Source organism: Bos indicus, chromosome 29 (assembly GCF_029378745.1).
Source record: "Bos indicus isolate NIAB-ARS_2022 breed Sahiwal x Tharparkar chromosome 29, NIAB-ARS_B.indTharparkar_mat_pri_1.0, whole genome shotgun sequence".
Taxonomy (NCBI): Eukaryota; Metazoa; Chordata; class Mammalia; order Artiodactyla; family Bovidae; genus Bos; species Bos indicus.
The window spans coordinates 45225736-45242068 of record NC_091788.1 but is presented as its reverse complement, the minus strand read 5'-3'; the positions used below and the strand labels follow the sequence as shown (position 1 = coordinate 45242068).

At 49.7% G+C, this 16333-nt stretch overlaps 1 protein-coding gene and 1 long non-coding RNA gene across 10 annotated transcripts in view; one reads left to right on the top strand and one right to left on the bottom strand.

The window, feature by feature from the left end:
• SPTBN2 (spectrin beta, non-erythrocytic 2) overlaps nt 1–5727 on the top strand; it is a 41416-nt gene extending 35689 nt beyond the window's left edge. For both annotated transcript variants that reach the window (XM_070782452.1, XM_070782451.1), the window contains 11 exons: nt 720–964; nt 1060–1198; nt 1635–1719; nt 1982–2178; nt 2509–2651; nt 2741–2801; nt 2885–2935; nt 3153–3373; nt 3872–4045; nt 4529–4571; nt 4880–5727. In XM_070782452.1, the coding sequence (XP_070638553.1) occupies nt 720–964; nt 1060–1198; nt 1635–1719; nt 1982–2178; nt 2509–2651; nt 2741–2801; nt 2885–2935; nt 3153–3373; nt 3872–4045; nt 4529–4571; nt 4880–5113 (1593 nt within the window). In that variant the 3' untranslated portion in view covers nt 5114–5727. The remainder of the gene's footprint in view (nt 1–719; nt 965–1059; nt 1199–1634; nt 1720–1981; nt 2179–2508; nt 2652–2740; nt 2802–2884; nt 2936–3152; nt 3374–3871; nt 4046–4528; nt 4572–4879) is intronic.
• Nucleotides 48–16325, bottom strand: LOC139180589 (uncharacterized). Of its 8 annotated transcripts, XR_011564818.1 has the most exons (4): nt 16087–16319; nt 7472–7615; nt 6898–7004; nt 48–6436 (listed from the first exon to the last, which is right to left on the bottom strand). It is a non-coding gene; the product is annotated as an uncharacterized lncRNA (long non-coding RNA). The 8 variants fall into 8 exon arrangements; XR_011564811.1 differs by having other exon boundaries at nt 48–6163; nt 6267–7615; nt 16087–16325; XR_011564814.1 differs by having other exon boundaries at nt 6800–7615; nt 16087–16323.
• Between the last annotated feature and the right edge of the window lie 8 nt (nt 16326–16333).

The window sequence follows — 16333 nt, the reverse complement described above, 5'->3', positions numbered from 1 at the left end:
TAGCCACTGTGTCCACACCCAGAATGACAAGGCTCTTTGAGGGCCCGTGACATTTTCTTAAGTTTATTTTTATTTTGGGCTGCACTGGGTCTTGGTTGCTGCGTGCGGGCTTTCTCTAGTTGTGGCAAATGGGGGCTGCTCTTCGTTGCAGAGCACGGCATGTGGGGCCTTCCCAGACCAGGGGTGGAACCCAGGTGGATTCTTAACCACCAGGGAAGTCCGGCCCCATGACATTTTCAAGTGGTTCCAGGAGCTAGAAGATTCTTCCCTTTGTACTAAAATCCATCTGTTGCTCCCACTCAGACATTAGCCCTACGAAAAATAAGCATAGTTCCTTCTTCCAGCCATTTAAACCCAGGAGGGCCCCCCCCACCCTAGTCCCTTCTTCAGGCTGAAAATCTCCTTCTAGCAATCTCTGAGGTCCTCCACGTGCTGGACAGGCTTCTGAAAGCTCAGCCAGCTAGTGGCCCTTTTAAAGCATTGACCCCCAGGCTAAGCCCAGGCCCCCCAGTAGGGCTCCACAGGGCAGCGTGTGACAGGGCTGACTCTGAGTGCCAGCCCCCATCTTTCCCAGTGGCCCCCTCACCCTCATCCCACTTCTCCCGCTGCTTCCCCGGCTGGTGAACTGGGCAGGAGGTGAAGAGCAGGGGCCAGGACCGAGGGAGGCTGCAGCCCCTCGGATCTCCTGGCTCCCTTAACTTTGCCCTGGGCCCCTGCAGGTCCAGCAGGTGCAGGACGACGGCCACCGGCTCCAGAAGGCCTACGCCGGCGACAAGGCCGAGGAGATCGGCCGCCACATGCAGGCCGTGGCCGAGGCCTGGGCGCAGCTTCAGGGGAGCTCTGCTGCCCGCCGCCAGCTGCTGCTGGACACCACGGACAAGTTCCGCTTCTTCAAGGCCGTCCGGGAGCTGATGCTGTGGATGGACGGGGTGAACCTGCAGATGGACGCCCAGGAGCGGCCCCGGTGAGACCCACAGTGCCTGGTGGCCTCCAAGGGCTACAGGTTCGTGGCTGGGAGAGGGTGGTGGGCAGCGGGTGATTCGGTTTCTGTGCCCCCAGGGACGTGTCTTCCGCAGACCTGGTCATCAAGAACCACCAAGGCATCAAGGCCGAGATTGAGGCCAGGGCCGACCGCTTCTCCTCCTGTGTCGATATGGGGCAGGGGCTGCTGGCCAGGAGCCACTACGCGGCAGAGGAGGTGGGTGAGGCCAGGGCAGAGCCGGTCACCCTCACCGGGGAGGCCTGAATGCTGAGTTCTCCTCGGAGTCTTCCTGCTTCTTCTCATTCTTTCTGTGCTGAAACCTTTCACCGTCCCCTCAGGGTTGTTCAGGGATTTCCCCATTTGATTTTTCTGTCTGCCTCTTGAAATAAAAAAACTACCAGTGAGGACTTACTATACGGCACGTGGAATTCTGGTCGACGTTGTGTGGTGGCCTGGATGGGAGCGGGGTTGGGGGAGAATGGATACCCGTTTATATATGGCTGAGTCCCGTCGTTGTTCACCTGAAGCTGTCACAACACCGTTCATCAGCTATACCCCAATACAAAATAAATAGTTTTAAAAAAAAGATATCATTAGTAAGACCCCCCAGAAAGGCCCTGCTGAGTGCTAATTCGCATCTCTGCCTCCCCAGATCTCAGAGAAGCTGTCTCAGCTTCAGGCACGGCGCCAAGAGACAGCTGACAAGTGGCAGGAGAAGATGGACTGGCTGCAGCTTGGTGAGCCGCTGTAGAAAAACCACCAGGGGCTCCGGGCCCGGGGGGCACACCGGGGGCCTTGTACCCTGTAGTTTCCAGAGTAGGTGAGACCAGGAATCCTGGGTGTGGAACCCAAGACCTCTGCCCTGGGCTGCCTGGCTCTGCGCTGAGCTCCTGCTCTGGGGCGGTGTCCTTCTTGGTGTCCCTGTTCCCAAAGTGGCCATAGTGCCCTGCCGTTGCCCACTCTGACTTGCCACCTCTCTGCAACCCGCCCCCCCTGCAGTTTTGGAGGTGCTGGTGTTCGGGAGAGACGCAGGTGTGGCGGAGGCTTGGCTGTGTAGTCAGGAACCGCTGGTGCGAAGCGCTGAGCTGGGCTGCACCGTCGATGAAGTCGAGAGCCTCATCAAGCGGCACGAGGCCTTCCAGAAGTCCGCGGTGGCCTGGGAGGAGCGGTTCAGCGCGCTGGAGAAGCTCACGGCGGTGAGGGCAACCAGGACCCCAGGAACACCAGCCCCCTCCCTCTGCCCCAGGCCCCGCACACTCTCCTGCATGAGGAGGACATTTCTCTTCCCATTGCTCCAGGCTCTCCTAGATGTGAGCCAAAGGTGCCCTGTGGTCACCTCACCTCTGGGAGCCATCATTTTCCCTGGGTGGCGCTAAGAGACAGCATCTCCCCCATGGCTCCTCATCCCCACCTTCTTCTGGTTTTCTCTTCTCATCCTTCCTGTTTCGTCAGACCAGAGCTGAGACACTTCAGCTTTCCCCAGCACCCTGGACCTTCTATGTTCTGACCTCAGAATTTCTTGGCAGCTGGAGGAACAGGAGAAGGAGCGGAAAAGAAAGAGGGAGGAAGAGGAACGGAGGAAGCTGCCCCCTCCTCCAGAACCCCCGGCCAGTCCTCCCGAAGGGCACCTGGTGGACAGCCACACGGCCCCTGCCACTGCCCGGGACGGGTGAGAGCTGGGACACCCTGGGGAGGAAAAGGAGGCTGAGCCAGAGCCACCCCACCACTTAGCGTTCTCTGTCGCCCCTGCCGTTCCAGAGTGCACCCCCGCCTGCCGGCCAGTGTGAACGGCGTCTGCACAGATGCAGAGGGCCCCCAGGTGAGTCCTCCCATCCGAGCACCCTGTCAGAATCTTAGCCCCTCCCCCTCTTGCATCTGCTTAACAGCATCTTGTCCTTGCAGCCCCTGATGGAACAGCAGAGACTTGAGCAGGGCGGCCTCCCAGAAGGGCCTGTGAGTTACTCCTGGGGGTGTGGGTGTTGATAACTAGGAGATAAGGGACGCAAAGGGGTGTGAGCCGGGCGGTGGGGACACTGGGGTCAGGAGAGGGCAGAGGCTCACAGGAAACATGGGGGTGGGAAGACCCGCTCCTGGACTTCAAGCTTCACACCCTTCAAGCCAGATGTCTCCCGTCTCACCTTCTGTAACACAGGCACCACTGTTTTCACAGGGCTCCGGTGCTGGGGACGAGGCCGACGGGCCACGGGGAGAGAGGCAGGCCCGGACACAGGGCCCGGCCCCTCCGATAATGCCCCAGAGCAGGTCATCCGAGTCCGCCCGGGTCGCCACCTTGCCCACTCGAGGCCCGGAGCTCTCCGCCCAGGAACAGATGGAGGGGTTGCTGTGCCGCAAACAGGAGATGGAGGCCTTTGGCAAGAAGGCCGCCAACAGGTATTGGGTCTGGCCACACCACGCAGAGGCCCTTTCGGCTCCTGGTTCTAGACAGGCTTGCCCAGAACCTCTTCCTAGACTGGGGGAAGGGGTAGGACTCAGGAGCAGTGTGGGGCCTCGGTGGGGGCAGGAGGGCCGGGAAACTATAAACAAGATGGGCTAAGGTGGCGCTAGTGGTAAAGAACCCGCCTGCCAGTGCAGGAGACGTAAGAGAGGCGGGTTCGATCCCTGGGTCAGGAAGATCCCCTGGAGGAAGGCATGGCAACCCACTCCAGTATTCTTGCCTGGAGAATCCCCTTGGACAGAGGAGCCTGGTGGGCTACAGTCCATAGGGTTGCAAAGAGTCACACACGACTGAAGCAACTTAGCAATGACAGCAGTGGCCCTGGGAGTCCTGGGACCACCAGGCTGTGCCCAGGGTGGCTGGCCCCTCAAAGGCCGGCCAGGCACCTGCGTTTCCTCCTCACCTGCACCACGTTCCCCACCCCCCACCCCCAGGTCGTGGCAGAATGTGTACTGTGTCCTGCGGCGCGGGAGCCTTGGCTTTTACAAGGATGCGAAGGCAGCCAGTGCAGGAGTGCCGTACCATGGAGAAGTGCCTGTCAGCCTGGCCAGGGCCCAGGGCAGCGTGGCCTTTGATTATCGAAAGCGCAAGCATGTCTTCAAGCTGGGGTAGGAATGGACAGGAGGGAGGCTCCCAGTGATACAGCCGCGAGGGCACTGGGCCAGGCATTTGGGAATAGCAACATCGACGAGGGAGAGGCGGGGGCTCTGGTTGTGCTCACACGCAGGGTAGCGGGAGCACCACAGCGCAAGCCTGTCAAGCTGAGCAATGTACAGCAGGGGAGAGTTGTCAGCAGGATGTGGGCACTGCCCTGTCTCCGAGGCCCCCGCGGGCCTGCCCCTGCCTGCCAGCCACCGGGGGCAGAAGTGAGCGTGCCCTCGTCCTCGGCAGCCAATCAGGAAGGAGCTGCTTTGGCCCCACCCCCAGTCCTGAGACTCGGAAGAAGGTGCAGAAAGGGTCTAGACGAGTTGGCTCTGAGCATCTGAGGCTGTTCTCCCGTCTGGTCTCTGGAGGATAAGGCCGTCTTGCCAGCCCTGAGCTGGCCGGTCAGAGTCTCAGCTCTGCCCTGAGTTTTCTCTCTTTCCCAACAGCTTACAAGATGGGAAGGAATATCTGTTCCAGGCCAAGGATGAGGTGAGCTGTCCCCTTCCCTCCGTGCTGCCTTGGAGCCCTTCAGATGTACTCTTTATTTCCTCACCTCTCTCTCGTTTTGCTTGTCTGAAGTGTCTCCTTCTTTGATGTCAGACAACCCACATTGTGCCAACTGGATGTTTGTGAAGGCTGCACCAAAACATGTTCCCTCCCTTAAAGGGGTCTTTTTCTCCAGAGAGATGGGGCAGGCATCTCTGCCTCCTCTCTTACCCTTCCCCACTGAGTGCGAGCCACAGCCGCCAGTAGCACAGCCTCCAAGTTGACCAGGTGTCTTTCCGCGCCCCTTGCAGGCAGAGATGAGCTCGTGGCTGAGGGTGGTGAATGCAGCCATTGCCACCGCGTCCTCCGCCTCCGGAGAGCCTGAAGAGCCAGCGGTGCCCAGTGCCACGCGGGGCATGACCCGGGCCATGACCATGCCCCCGGTGTCACCGGCCGGGGCTGAGGGACCTGTCGTGCTTCGCAGCAAGGATGGCAGAGAACGAGAGCGAGAAAAGCGCTTCAGCTTCTTCAAGAAGAACAAGTAGTTGGGGGCGAGACTCCCAGGCCAACTGCCTCCCTCTGTCCAGGAAACTGCCAGGGACCGTGGACAAGGATCACCCTCTTGTCAGGACAACTGCCTGCTGCTAGGGTCTGTTGCCAAGGTCAACCCATCACCAGGAACTGTCTCTGGGGACAAGTCAGTGTTCCCAAAGGCAACCCTTCTTTTCTGCTATTTAATTCTAGACTGGTGGTGGGGCGCAGGCAACCCCCAATTCCACTCCTCCCCCTCCCCTCTTTCCCCAGCCTTACGCCTCTGTCCCCACCACGGGCGCAGGCAGCGCCACACCCTCTACGAGGCCATGTGGGGAATGGCTCCCCTGCCCAGGGTCCTTCTCCCACCACAGCTAGGGCATGCCATCCAGTCCTCGCCCCTGGGGACCAGCCAGGAACCTCTCAGAGCGGAAGCAGGACCTGGGGGCTAGATTGCCAGATGACGGGTCAGAAACTCCAAAGCTGCCCCTTCCCATCCTCCCTCGTCCTCTGACTCAAGCAGCCCCTCCATCTCCGGCAACTCTCGACAGCTTCCAAGTGTGAGTTGTTTGGGGCCAACCACAGCCTTGAGTCTGGCCAAGGAGGTGATTAAACAGCTCAGCTTCTCTTACTGCCTCTGGGTGTCTTTGATTTCCTGACCACAGACCTCTCTAGCCGTGCCCAAGTCCTTCCCTCTGGCCCGGATCTCCTGTGTGTCAGGTGTCCACCAGCATCCAAGCCCACCAAGAACCATATTAGTCTGTGAGCCTCCCTACCATGGTCTCATTTCCCCATGGTAATGGCAGCCACTTTGCTGGGTTGACCAGTGTCAAGCCTCTTTTTAGACCAGAGAAGTTCTCCATGACGTTAACAAGCAGTATCCATGTTAGAAGGCAGTGCAGGACCGCTGCTGTGGTGCACAACTTTCTTCACTCATGATCCTCCCAACTGTTTTCAAAAATGGAAGGCGGCGGACTTCCCTAGTGGGTCAGTAGCGAAGGTGCCATGCTCCCGATGCATGGGGCCTGGGTTTGGTCCCTGGTCAGGGAACTAGATCCCATATGCTGCAACAAAGATTGAATATCCCATGTGTCACAAGTAAGACCTAGCACAGCCAAATAAGTAAATATTAAAAAAAAAATGGAAGGCAGTAGAGCCCTGTCACACCTAGTATCAGCCACGGCTCCGCCTGACGGTGGAAAGTGGATACAGGCAGTGATTACTGGCCCCGCCTTCTGTCTCGATGGAGAGGACCCCAATAAGGGGTCAAGGGAGTTCAGGTTCTCAATCCACTGACCAATAGAATGGTGTCACCCTGGGAAGCCATGAGGCACGTCCTAAGTGCAAAACAAACACACAGGAAAGTGTATTCTAGATCCAGTGAGGTATTAAAGTCGATGACTTTCCCCGTGGTCTCTGGCTCGGCCACTGAAGGTTTTAGGGCAATAGTATTTGCCTTGGTGGCCTCCTATAGGAAAAGCTTTGCTCTTTCATTGTTTCCCATCTATACACAAACAACCATTTTCGGGGCTCCGAGATCTTTCCAGGAAAGCAAGCCCCATCATTAGCATAGTAGGCCACGGGCCCTAGCTGAGCAGACCCTCCCATCAGCCATGATAAAGACAGGGTCAGGTGTGTGCAGGCCCAGAAAGTTCCCAAACATGAGCTGTAGTAGATTAGACAGCTCACAGAATAATTACCACTTTCTCTCAAGAAGAGCAGACTCAGTACTTAAAAGCAGACATGTGATAACATAACTGGAACACTCTGTCGTGAGACATCAGCACTACACGGATACCTTCTTTTGTTCTCCAGGTATAACTGAGATCTCCACTGTAGGAAGAGAAAGTCACACATTGTGGGGTGCTCGGGGACGCTGGGTGGATGCACTCCTTGGTGGCAAGCCTAGGCATTGGGAGAGAAAGCAATAATTGGAGATTTTAGAAGGGAAAAAACGTGTATTAGGGTGAGAAAACAGTGGAGAAATTAGCGTTTTAACTCGTAAACAGGGCAGCCAAATGAAGTAGTCCTGCAGAATGCAGTCAGACACAGTGAGTGGAGATGTAATAAAAATATGGTTTGAGCATTTACATACACACAGTAGCTGAAGCTGCCTGAGTCCACGAATCGTTAAGGACAGGACGTAGAAGAGGATAAGCATAAAGTCAGGAAGTTAAGTCTTGTAAGGGAGACACCTTCGAAAACGAGTGGACGAAAGTTCCAGGAAGGATGAGAGAATGGAATGGAGCAGTGGTGGATATGAAGCAGATTAGAGCACAAAAATACAATAATGCAGGCTTCACGAATCAATGGGGAAATAGGGACAGACAAAAATGGATTAATTATTTAGAGGAAAATGTTTGCATTCTTACCTAACCCCACTTCCAAGGGCAAACTCGAGATATGTGCTGACCAGTGTGGCAGGCACGAGTCACGTGCAGCCACTGAGCGTGTGAAATCTGGCTAGTCCCACTGAGGTGTGCTCTAAGTGTAGAATGCTTTCTGGATTTTGAAGACTGAAAAGGAAAAAAGAATTTAAAACATCTCAATAATTTGTATTTGATGATACGTTGCAATATTTTAGCTATATTGGATCTCAAAAATATTAAAGTCAATTTCAACTATTTCCTTTTGTTTCTTAAATGTGTTTACTAGAAAATTTTGTATATGTTTCTCACATTATATTTCTATTTGGATAGCACTGCTCTAAATGGACTACATACAGACCTGAATGTGAAAGGTAAAAACATTAATGTTAATAGAAGAAAATGTAGGAGAATATACTTATGACCCAAGGGGACAGAAAAGGCCATTCTGTACAAAACTTCAAAAGCACACACTTTAAGGCAAAAATTGATTGTCAATCACATAAACAAATTAAGGATTTCTGTTCAATGAAGGACTCCATGGACAAAATTAATAATTAGATAGGATGAGAGAAGATACTTGAAACTGACCTCTGGTGACCTCAGCCTGCAGCAGCTTGGAGTGGGGCTTGGGTTCCCAGCCAGAGACTGAGGCTGGATCGCAGCGGTGAGAACACCAAATCCTAGCCACTAGACCAATGGTCAGTGACAAGGGCCCTGGCCCTTCAGCTTTGCAGAAAAGAATTCCCACAAAGACAGAAAGTAATGAAAAAGGTAACGTGTTTCTATTAGGAGGAAAAGGGTACAATACATGGCAGAAAGCGAAGAACTAAAGAGCCTCTTGATGAAAGTGAAAGAGGAGAGTGAAAAAGTTGGCTTAAAACTCAATATTCAAATAACGAAGATCATGGTATCCAGTCCCATCACTTCATGGCAAATAGATGAGGAAACAATGGAAAGTGATAGACTTTATTTTCTTGGGCTCCAAAATCACTGCAGATGATGACTTCAGCCATAAAATTAAAAGACGCTTGCTCCTTGGAAGAAAAGCTATGACCAACCTAGACAGCATATTAAAAAGCAGAGACATTACTTTGCCAACAAAGGTCTGTCTAGTCAAAGCTATGGTTTGTCCAGTAGTCATGTATGGATGTGAGAGTTGGACTATAAAGAAAGCTGAGCGCCAAAGAATTGATGCTTTTGAACTGTGGTGTTGGAGAAGACTCTTGAGAGTCCCTTGGACTGCAAGGAGATCCAACCAGTCCATCCTAAAGGAAATAAGTTCTGAATATTCATTGGAAGGACTGATGCTGAAGCTGAAGCTGCAATACCTTGGCCACCTGGTGTGAAGAACTGACTCATTGGAAAAGACCCTGATGCTGGGAAAGATTGAAGGTGGGAGGAGAGGGGACAACAGAGGGTGAGATGGTTGGATGGCATCACCGACTCAATGGACATGAGTTTGAGTAAGCTCCATAACTCAGTAACCCTAACTTGAGTAAGTTGGTGACGGACAGGGAAGCCTGGTGTGCTGCAGTCCATGGAGTCGCAAAGAATCGGACACAGTTGAGCGCCTGAACTGACTGACAACGGACACACAAGTGGACTCAGAGACCATGTTGCTGAGTCGCATCCTTGTGGCAGTTTGAATTACTTTTATGGGACATTTCCTTCAGATTTCCTTTGGCCAGTCATTCTGATTTGCCTGGTTCACAGTCCATATTTTGTGCATCTCAGGATTCTCCCATGGATTCTACCGCAAAGGCCTGTGGGTAGAGCATCCCTTGACATCACTCCCCTTTGACCTCCAAGGAGCCTTTCTGCGTGTGTGTGGTCATAGAGGTCTCCTGTCTTTGAAAATGAGAAACATGTGTTCTGCGCAGGGCCCAGCCTTCTCCCTTAATTGTCCTGCTAGTCTTGTCTTGGAGTTTCAGTCCACAGGGAATGAATCCCCTATCACTTTACTACGGAGAGATCCATCTACCTCCTGCCTCAAAACCAGTAATATCTAGAGTAATATCTAGAATATCTAGAATAGACAAGAAAATCCTGCAAATCAGCAACAAAAAAGAGACTGTAACCTGACAAGAAACATGGGGAAAAGATATAAACAGGAAAGTTACAGAAGAGTAAACCTCCCAAACTCAAGAGAAACAAGAGATGTTTAGGATCATTAGTAATGAGAGAAATGCAAATTAAAGCAACAATGATACAGCATTTTATACCTGGCAAAAATTAGAAAACTGGATCATGTCCAACACTGGCAGAGACACTGAGATGCAGGATCCCTCGGGTGGGAGGTAGACTGGTTTCCAGAGGACAACCTGACACTACTTAGTCAAGTTAGTTCTGAGACAGTCCTGGGATCCCGGACCTTTTGCTGCAGTGCTACAGTGCTTGTGCCTGGACACAACTCTCCTCAGATGACACTAAAAATAACTGCATGCAGGCACAATTTGGGCAAATTCTGGGCCAAAAAGATACAAAGAGACCAAAAAAACCCAACTGCCACTTTTGAGGTGCCTGAAGCAAAAAGCAAAAGCAGGATACTGCGCATGCTCCCTGCACTCAACACCACGTACTGCTAAGTCGCTTCAGTCGTGTCTGACTCTGTGTGACCCTATAGAAGGCAGCCCACCAGGCTCTGCCATCCCTGGGATTCTCCACGCAAGAACACTGGAGTGGGTTGCCATTTCCTTCTCCAATGCATGAAAGTGAAAAGTGAAAGTGAAGTCGCTCATTCATGTCCAACTCCCAACGACCCCATGGACTGCAGCCCACCAGGCTCCTCCATCCATGGGATTTTCCAGGCAAGAGTACTGGAGTGGGGCGCCATTGCACCACCTAAGGAGGGGACAAAACACCTAAGCCATCCCTCCAACCCAACCCCTGGACACACCCCTACCCTCACCCCATATAAAGAACAAGCTTGCGCCTCCCTGGGGAGCAAGCCAGCAAGGGGACCTGTTTGTTCTCACTTCCCCCTGCTGCAACAGGGGTCCCAGTAAAGTCTTGCCTGAATTTCTTGTCTGACCTCTGATCAATTTCTATTAATCGGAGAAAGCCAAGAACCCTGGTTGGTAACAGTTTAATGTATACCCTATGACTCAGCAACCCAGAAATTCCATCCCAGTCCTAACTCCCCTCAAATTTTCACACCAATCTATTAGGGTACACATAATTAACATAAGGATGTCAACTGCAAGCTTATTTATAACAAGAATAAGGATTTAGAGGCAACGTGAGTGTCCTATGCTGGGAGATAGACAGATAAAATATGGTAGCTGCACACTGTGGAGTATTGCTCAGTAGTTAGATACCACACAATAATACAGGGCTTCCCTGGTGGCTCAGTGGTAAACAATCTGCCTGCCAATGAAGGAGACATGGGTTTGATCCCTCGGTTAGGAAGATCCCCTTGGAGAAGGAAGTGGTAACCTGCTCCAGTATTCTTGCCTGGAAAATCCCATGTACAGAGGAGCTTGGCAGGCTACAGTCCATGGGGTCGCTAAGAGTCAGACATGACTGAGTGACTTCACTTTCACTTTTCACTTTCATGCATTGGAGAAGGAAATGGCAACCCACTCCAGTGTTCTTGCCTGGAGAATCCCAGAGACAGAGGAGCCTGGTGGGCTTCCATCTATGGGGTTGTGCAGAGTCGGACACGACTGACACGACTTAGCAGCAGCAGTAGCAGCAGCTGCATAGATTTACCCAAATAAAATTTACCCAAATGAACAAGGGTGGACTTTGTTTAGATCCATATTAGGAGAAACCAGATGTAAAAACAGATACTTGGGACAATCCAGTAGAAATTTAAATATAAGGATCAGATGATATTAGCGTAAAAAATTAGAGCTGATTTTTTAGAGGCAGTTAGTGAAAAACTTATAGGTGACTATATGACTGGAATTTGCCTTAAAAAAAACTCTAGCTCACCTGCCCCCAACACACACACACACAAAGCAAAGGGGCTGCATGAAATCAGATGAGCAAATGTTGATAATTGTCAAAGCTGAGTAAGGGGCCCAGGAGATTTCATAATATTCTCTATTTGTGCCTTTTTGAAAATGTCCACAATGAAACATTGTTTGTAATGGAAAAAGCAAATGTGCATTAAAAAGACGTGTCTTACAGAAAACAAACTTATAGTTACCAAAGAGGAAGGTAGGGGAGGGAAAATTAGGAGTTTGGGAATGGCAGATGCAAACTGCTATATATAAAGTAGACAAACAACAAGGTTCTAAGGGATAGCACAGGTGACTATATTCAATATCTTGTAGGGACCTTCCTGATGGTCCAGTGATTGAGATTCCGAGCTTCCAATGAGGGGGCCTGGGTTCCATTCCTGGCCAGGGAACGAGATCCTACATGCTGCAACTAAATGTTTCCATGCCCCACTAAAAAGATCCTTCATGCCACAACTAAGACAAATAAACAAAGAGCTTGTAATAACCTGAGGTGGAAAAGAATATGAAAATGAGTAAATGTATACGTACAACTGAATCACTTTGCTGTATACCAGAAACTAACACATGGTAAATATACTTTAATTTTTTAAAAAATATGTATCTTGCAAGAACACAAAATAATACATTCTGAATTCATTTAACGCTTGCCTATGAGGCTTCAATCCTTGAGTTGGGAAGATCCCCTGGAGAAGGGAACGGCTACCCACTTCAGTATTCTGGCCTGGAGAATTCCATGGACTGTATAGTCCATGGGGTTGCAAACAGTCGGACATGACTGAGCGGCTTTCACTTTCAAAAAATGAGGGAAAGGGAAGGGGAGGTAAAAGGGAATAGATAAGAATAGGGAAATACATGGGGGAGAAGATGGAATGGTATGGTCAGAGCTATGAGGAGAAACAGTATAAAATATAAAAACACAGGAGGAAAGGATGGTGAACGAACGAAAAATTTTAGAGGGGTGCAAACTGTTAAAAGGATATAGTTTTGGTAACCTCAGAAAACTTGCTCAATTGGAGAGGAAGACAGAACCCAAAACACAGGCATAAAGGTGGGCAACAGCCGGTTCACACTGTTTGCAAAAATCCATCCTGAAACACTAGGAAGAAATCCAAGCTAGAAATCATTCATAGCAAAGATAAGTAAAAACTATTTCAGAAATGGGCAAAGGGGTCCCTCGCTGGTGTTTTAAAAGTCTGACTATAGAGAGAAACTGGAAATGATCAAGAGAAGAAGGGAAGATCAGATCAGATCAGATCAGTCGCTCAGTCGTGTCCAACTCTTCTCGACCCCATGAATCGTAGCATGCCAGGCCTCCCTGTCCATCACCAACCCCCAGAGTTCACTCAGACTCACGTCCATCGAGTCAGTGATGCCATCCAGCCATCTCATCCTCTGTCGTCCCCTTCTCCTCCTGCCCCCAATCCCTCCCAGCATCAGAGTCTTTTCCAATGAGTCAACTCTTCACATGAGGTGGCCAAAGTACTGGAGTTTCAGCTTTAGCATCATTCCTTCCAAAGAAATCCCAGGGCTGATCTCCTTCAGAATGGACTGGTTGGATCTCCTTGCAGTCCAAGGGACTCTCAAGAGTCTTCTCCAACACCACAGTTCAAAAGCATCAATTCTTAGGCGCTCAGCCTTCTTCACAGTCCAACTCTCACATCCATACATGACCACAGGAAAAACCATAGCCTTGACTAGACGGATCTTTGTTGGCAAAGTAATGTCTCTGCTTTTGAATATGCCATCTAGGTTGGTCATAACTTTCCTTCCAAGGAGTAAGCGTCTTTTCATTTCATGGCTGCAGTCACCATCTGCAGTGATTTTGGAGCCTAGAAAAATAAAGTCTGACACTGTTTCCACTGTTTCCCCATCTATTTCCCATGAAGTGATGGGACCAGATGCCATGATCTTCGTTTTCTGAATGTTGAGCTTTAAGCCAACTTTTTCACTCTCCACTTTCACCTTCATCAACAGGCTTTTTAGTTCCTCTTCACTTTCTGCCATAAGGGTGGTGTCATCTGCATATCTGAGGTTATTGATATTTCTCCCGGCAATCTTGATTCCAGCTTGTGTTTCTTCCAGTCCAGCGTTTCTCATGATGTACTCTGCATATAAGTTAAATAAACAGGGTGACAATATACAGCCTTGACGTACTCCCTTTCCTATTTGGAACCAGTCTGTTGTTCCATGTCCAGTTCTAACTGTTGCTTCCTGACCTGCATACACATTTCTCAAGAGGCAGATCAGGTGGTCTGGTATTCCCATCTCTTTCAGAATTTCCCACAGTTTATTGTGATCCACACAGTCAAAGGCTTTGGCATAGTCAATAAAGCAGAAATAGATGTTTTTCTGGAACTCTCTTGCTTTTTCTATGATCCAGCGGATGTTGGCAATTTGATCTCTGGTTCCTCTGCCTTTTGTAAAACCAGCTTGAACATCTGGAAGTTCACAGTTCACGTATTGCTGAAGCCTGGCTTGGAGAATTTTAAGCATTACCTTACTAGCGTGTGAGATGAGTGCAATTGTGCAGTAGTTTGAGCATTCTTTGGCATTGCCTTTCTTTGGGATTGGAATGAAAACTGACCTTTTCCAGTCCTGTGGCCACTGCTGAGTTTTCCAAATTTGCTGGCATATTGAGTGCAGCACTTTCACAGCATCATCTTTCAGGACCTGGAACAGCTCAACTGGAATTCCATCACCTCCACTAGCTTTGTTCGTAGTGATGCTTTCTAAGGCCCACTTGACTTCACATTCCAGGATGTCTGGCTCTAGGTCAGTGATCACACCATCATGATTATCTGGGTCGTGAAGATCTTTTTTGTACAGTTCTTCTGTGTATTCTTAATATCTTCTTAATCTCTTCTTAATCTCTTCTGCTTCTGTTAGGTCCATACCATTTCTGTCCTTTACAGAGCCCATCTTTGCATGAAATGTTCCTTTGGTATCTCTGATTTTCTTGAAGAGATCTCTAGTCTTTCCCAGTCTGTTGTTCTCCTCTATTTCTTTGCATTGATCGCTGAAGAAAGCTTTCTTATCTCTTCTTGCTATTCTTTGGAACTCTGCATTCAGATGTTTATATCTTTCCTTTTCTCCTTTGCTTTTCGCTTCTCTTCTTTTCACAGCTATTTGTAAGGCCTCCTCAGACAGCCATTTTGCTTTTTTGCATTTCTTTTCCATGGGGATGGTCTTGATCCCTGTCTCATGTACAATGTCACAAACCTCATTCCATAGCTCATCAGGCAGTCCATCTATCAGATCTAGGCCCTTAAATCTATTTCTCACTTCCACTCTATAATCATAAGGGATTTGATTTAGGTCATACCTGAATGGTCTAGTGTTTTTCCCTACTTTCTTCAATTTAAGTCTGAATTTGGCAATAAGGAGTTCATGGTCTGAGCCACAGTCAGCTCCTGGTCTTGTTTTTGCTGACTGTATAGAGCTTCTCCATCTTTGGCTGGAAAGAATATAATCAATCTGATTTCGGTGTTGACCATCTGGTGATGTCCATGTGTAGAGTCTTCTCTTGTGTTGTTGGAAGAGGATGTTTGTTATGACCAGTGCATTTTCTTGGCAAAACTCTATTAGTCTTTGCCCTGCTTCATTCCGTATTCCAAGGCCAAATTTGCCTGTTACTCCAGGTGTTTCTTGACTTCCTACTTTTGCATTCCAGTCCGCTATAATGAAAAGGACATCTCTTTGGGGTGTTAGTTCTAAAAGGTCTTGTAGGTCTTCATAGAACCGTTCAACTTCAGCTTCTTCAGCGTTACTGGTTGGGGCATAGACTCGGATTACTGTGATATTGAATGGTTTGCCTTGGAAACGAACAGAGATCATTCTGTCGTTTTTGAGATTGCATCCAAGTACTGCATTTCGGACTCTTTTGTTGACCATGATGGCTACTCAAGGGGTGGGTTAAATAGAATTAGGTGGGAGATAAGCATGAATGTTATCAGAATTGGAAGAACAGTGCCTCTTCTGAAATTGGTGGAAAACAAAGAATTCAGTAAAAGAAATGTAACCGAGTAGCTGGAGAGGAAGAGGACAGCATGCAGTTTGTGCCTGATAGTATCAGAAAAGATACCAAGGAGGAATGGTGACTGGACAAACATCCTGGCATGCTCTACTTGGAGATAAGCTAAGTCCATCAATCTCCATAAACGTCTATTCTTTGTCCAAAGGTGTCAGTGAGTAATCCCCCTTAGTAACTTCCTTTTTGCCAGCAGGAGGTGCCCTTGGACCACAGTTGAATTCTGAAAGCTGGAAAATGCCCCGGTCAGTTGCCCTGTCCTCCAGCAGCTTGGTCTGGAGGTGGAGACCCTGGCCTGTCCCCAAAACAAGAAACCTCTCTGATTCTCTTATACCAAGCATTCGTTGGTGTGCTCACCACGAATCAGGAACTGTTAAGGACACATAATTAGAGCTTAATTCTCTAGCTAGGGAGAGAAAACCAGCCTTCGCGTATGTGACAAACAAAACCCAACTGATTTGAGAGTAGCCTGGATAGAATGCCTCTACGAGCTATCTCAGCTCTGCCATCTTCGGTTCTGTTTCCTCACCAATGAAGTACATGTTTGCAATTAAAATTTTTTGAATTATCTTACAAAGCTCTACCAAAAAAAAAAAGCCAGGTTTGCTTGAAATGTGGCCCACCTGTATTCCTAAAATGTTGCCCCAAGCTACCATACAGGCTGGCCGATTGCTAAGAAAACCCGCTTATCGGGGACTCAGTGGGATAACCCTTTGTCATCAGCGGCGGCCGTCCTTCCCCACCTCCGCCCCCCCGACACGGCCCAATAGCACGATCCATTGTGAATAGATCCATTATGATCGACTATGACTCCCGGGCTTCCGATTTCACCAAGGCAGTGGTTGCGCCCAGAGCCTTCTGACGCGTGAG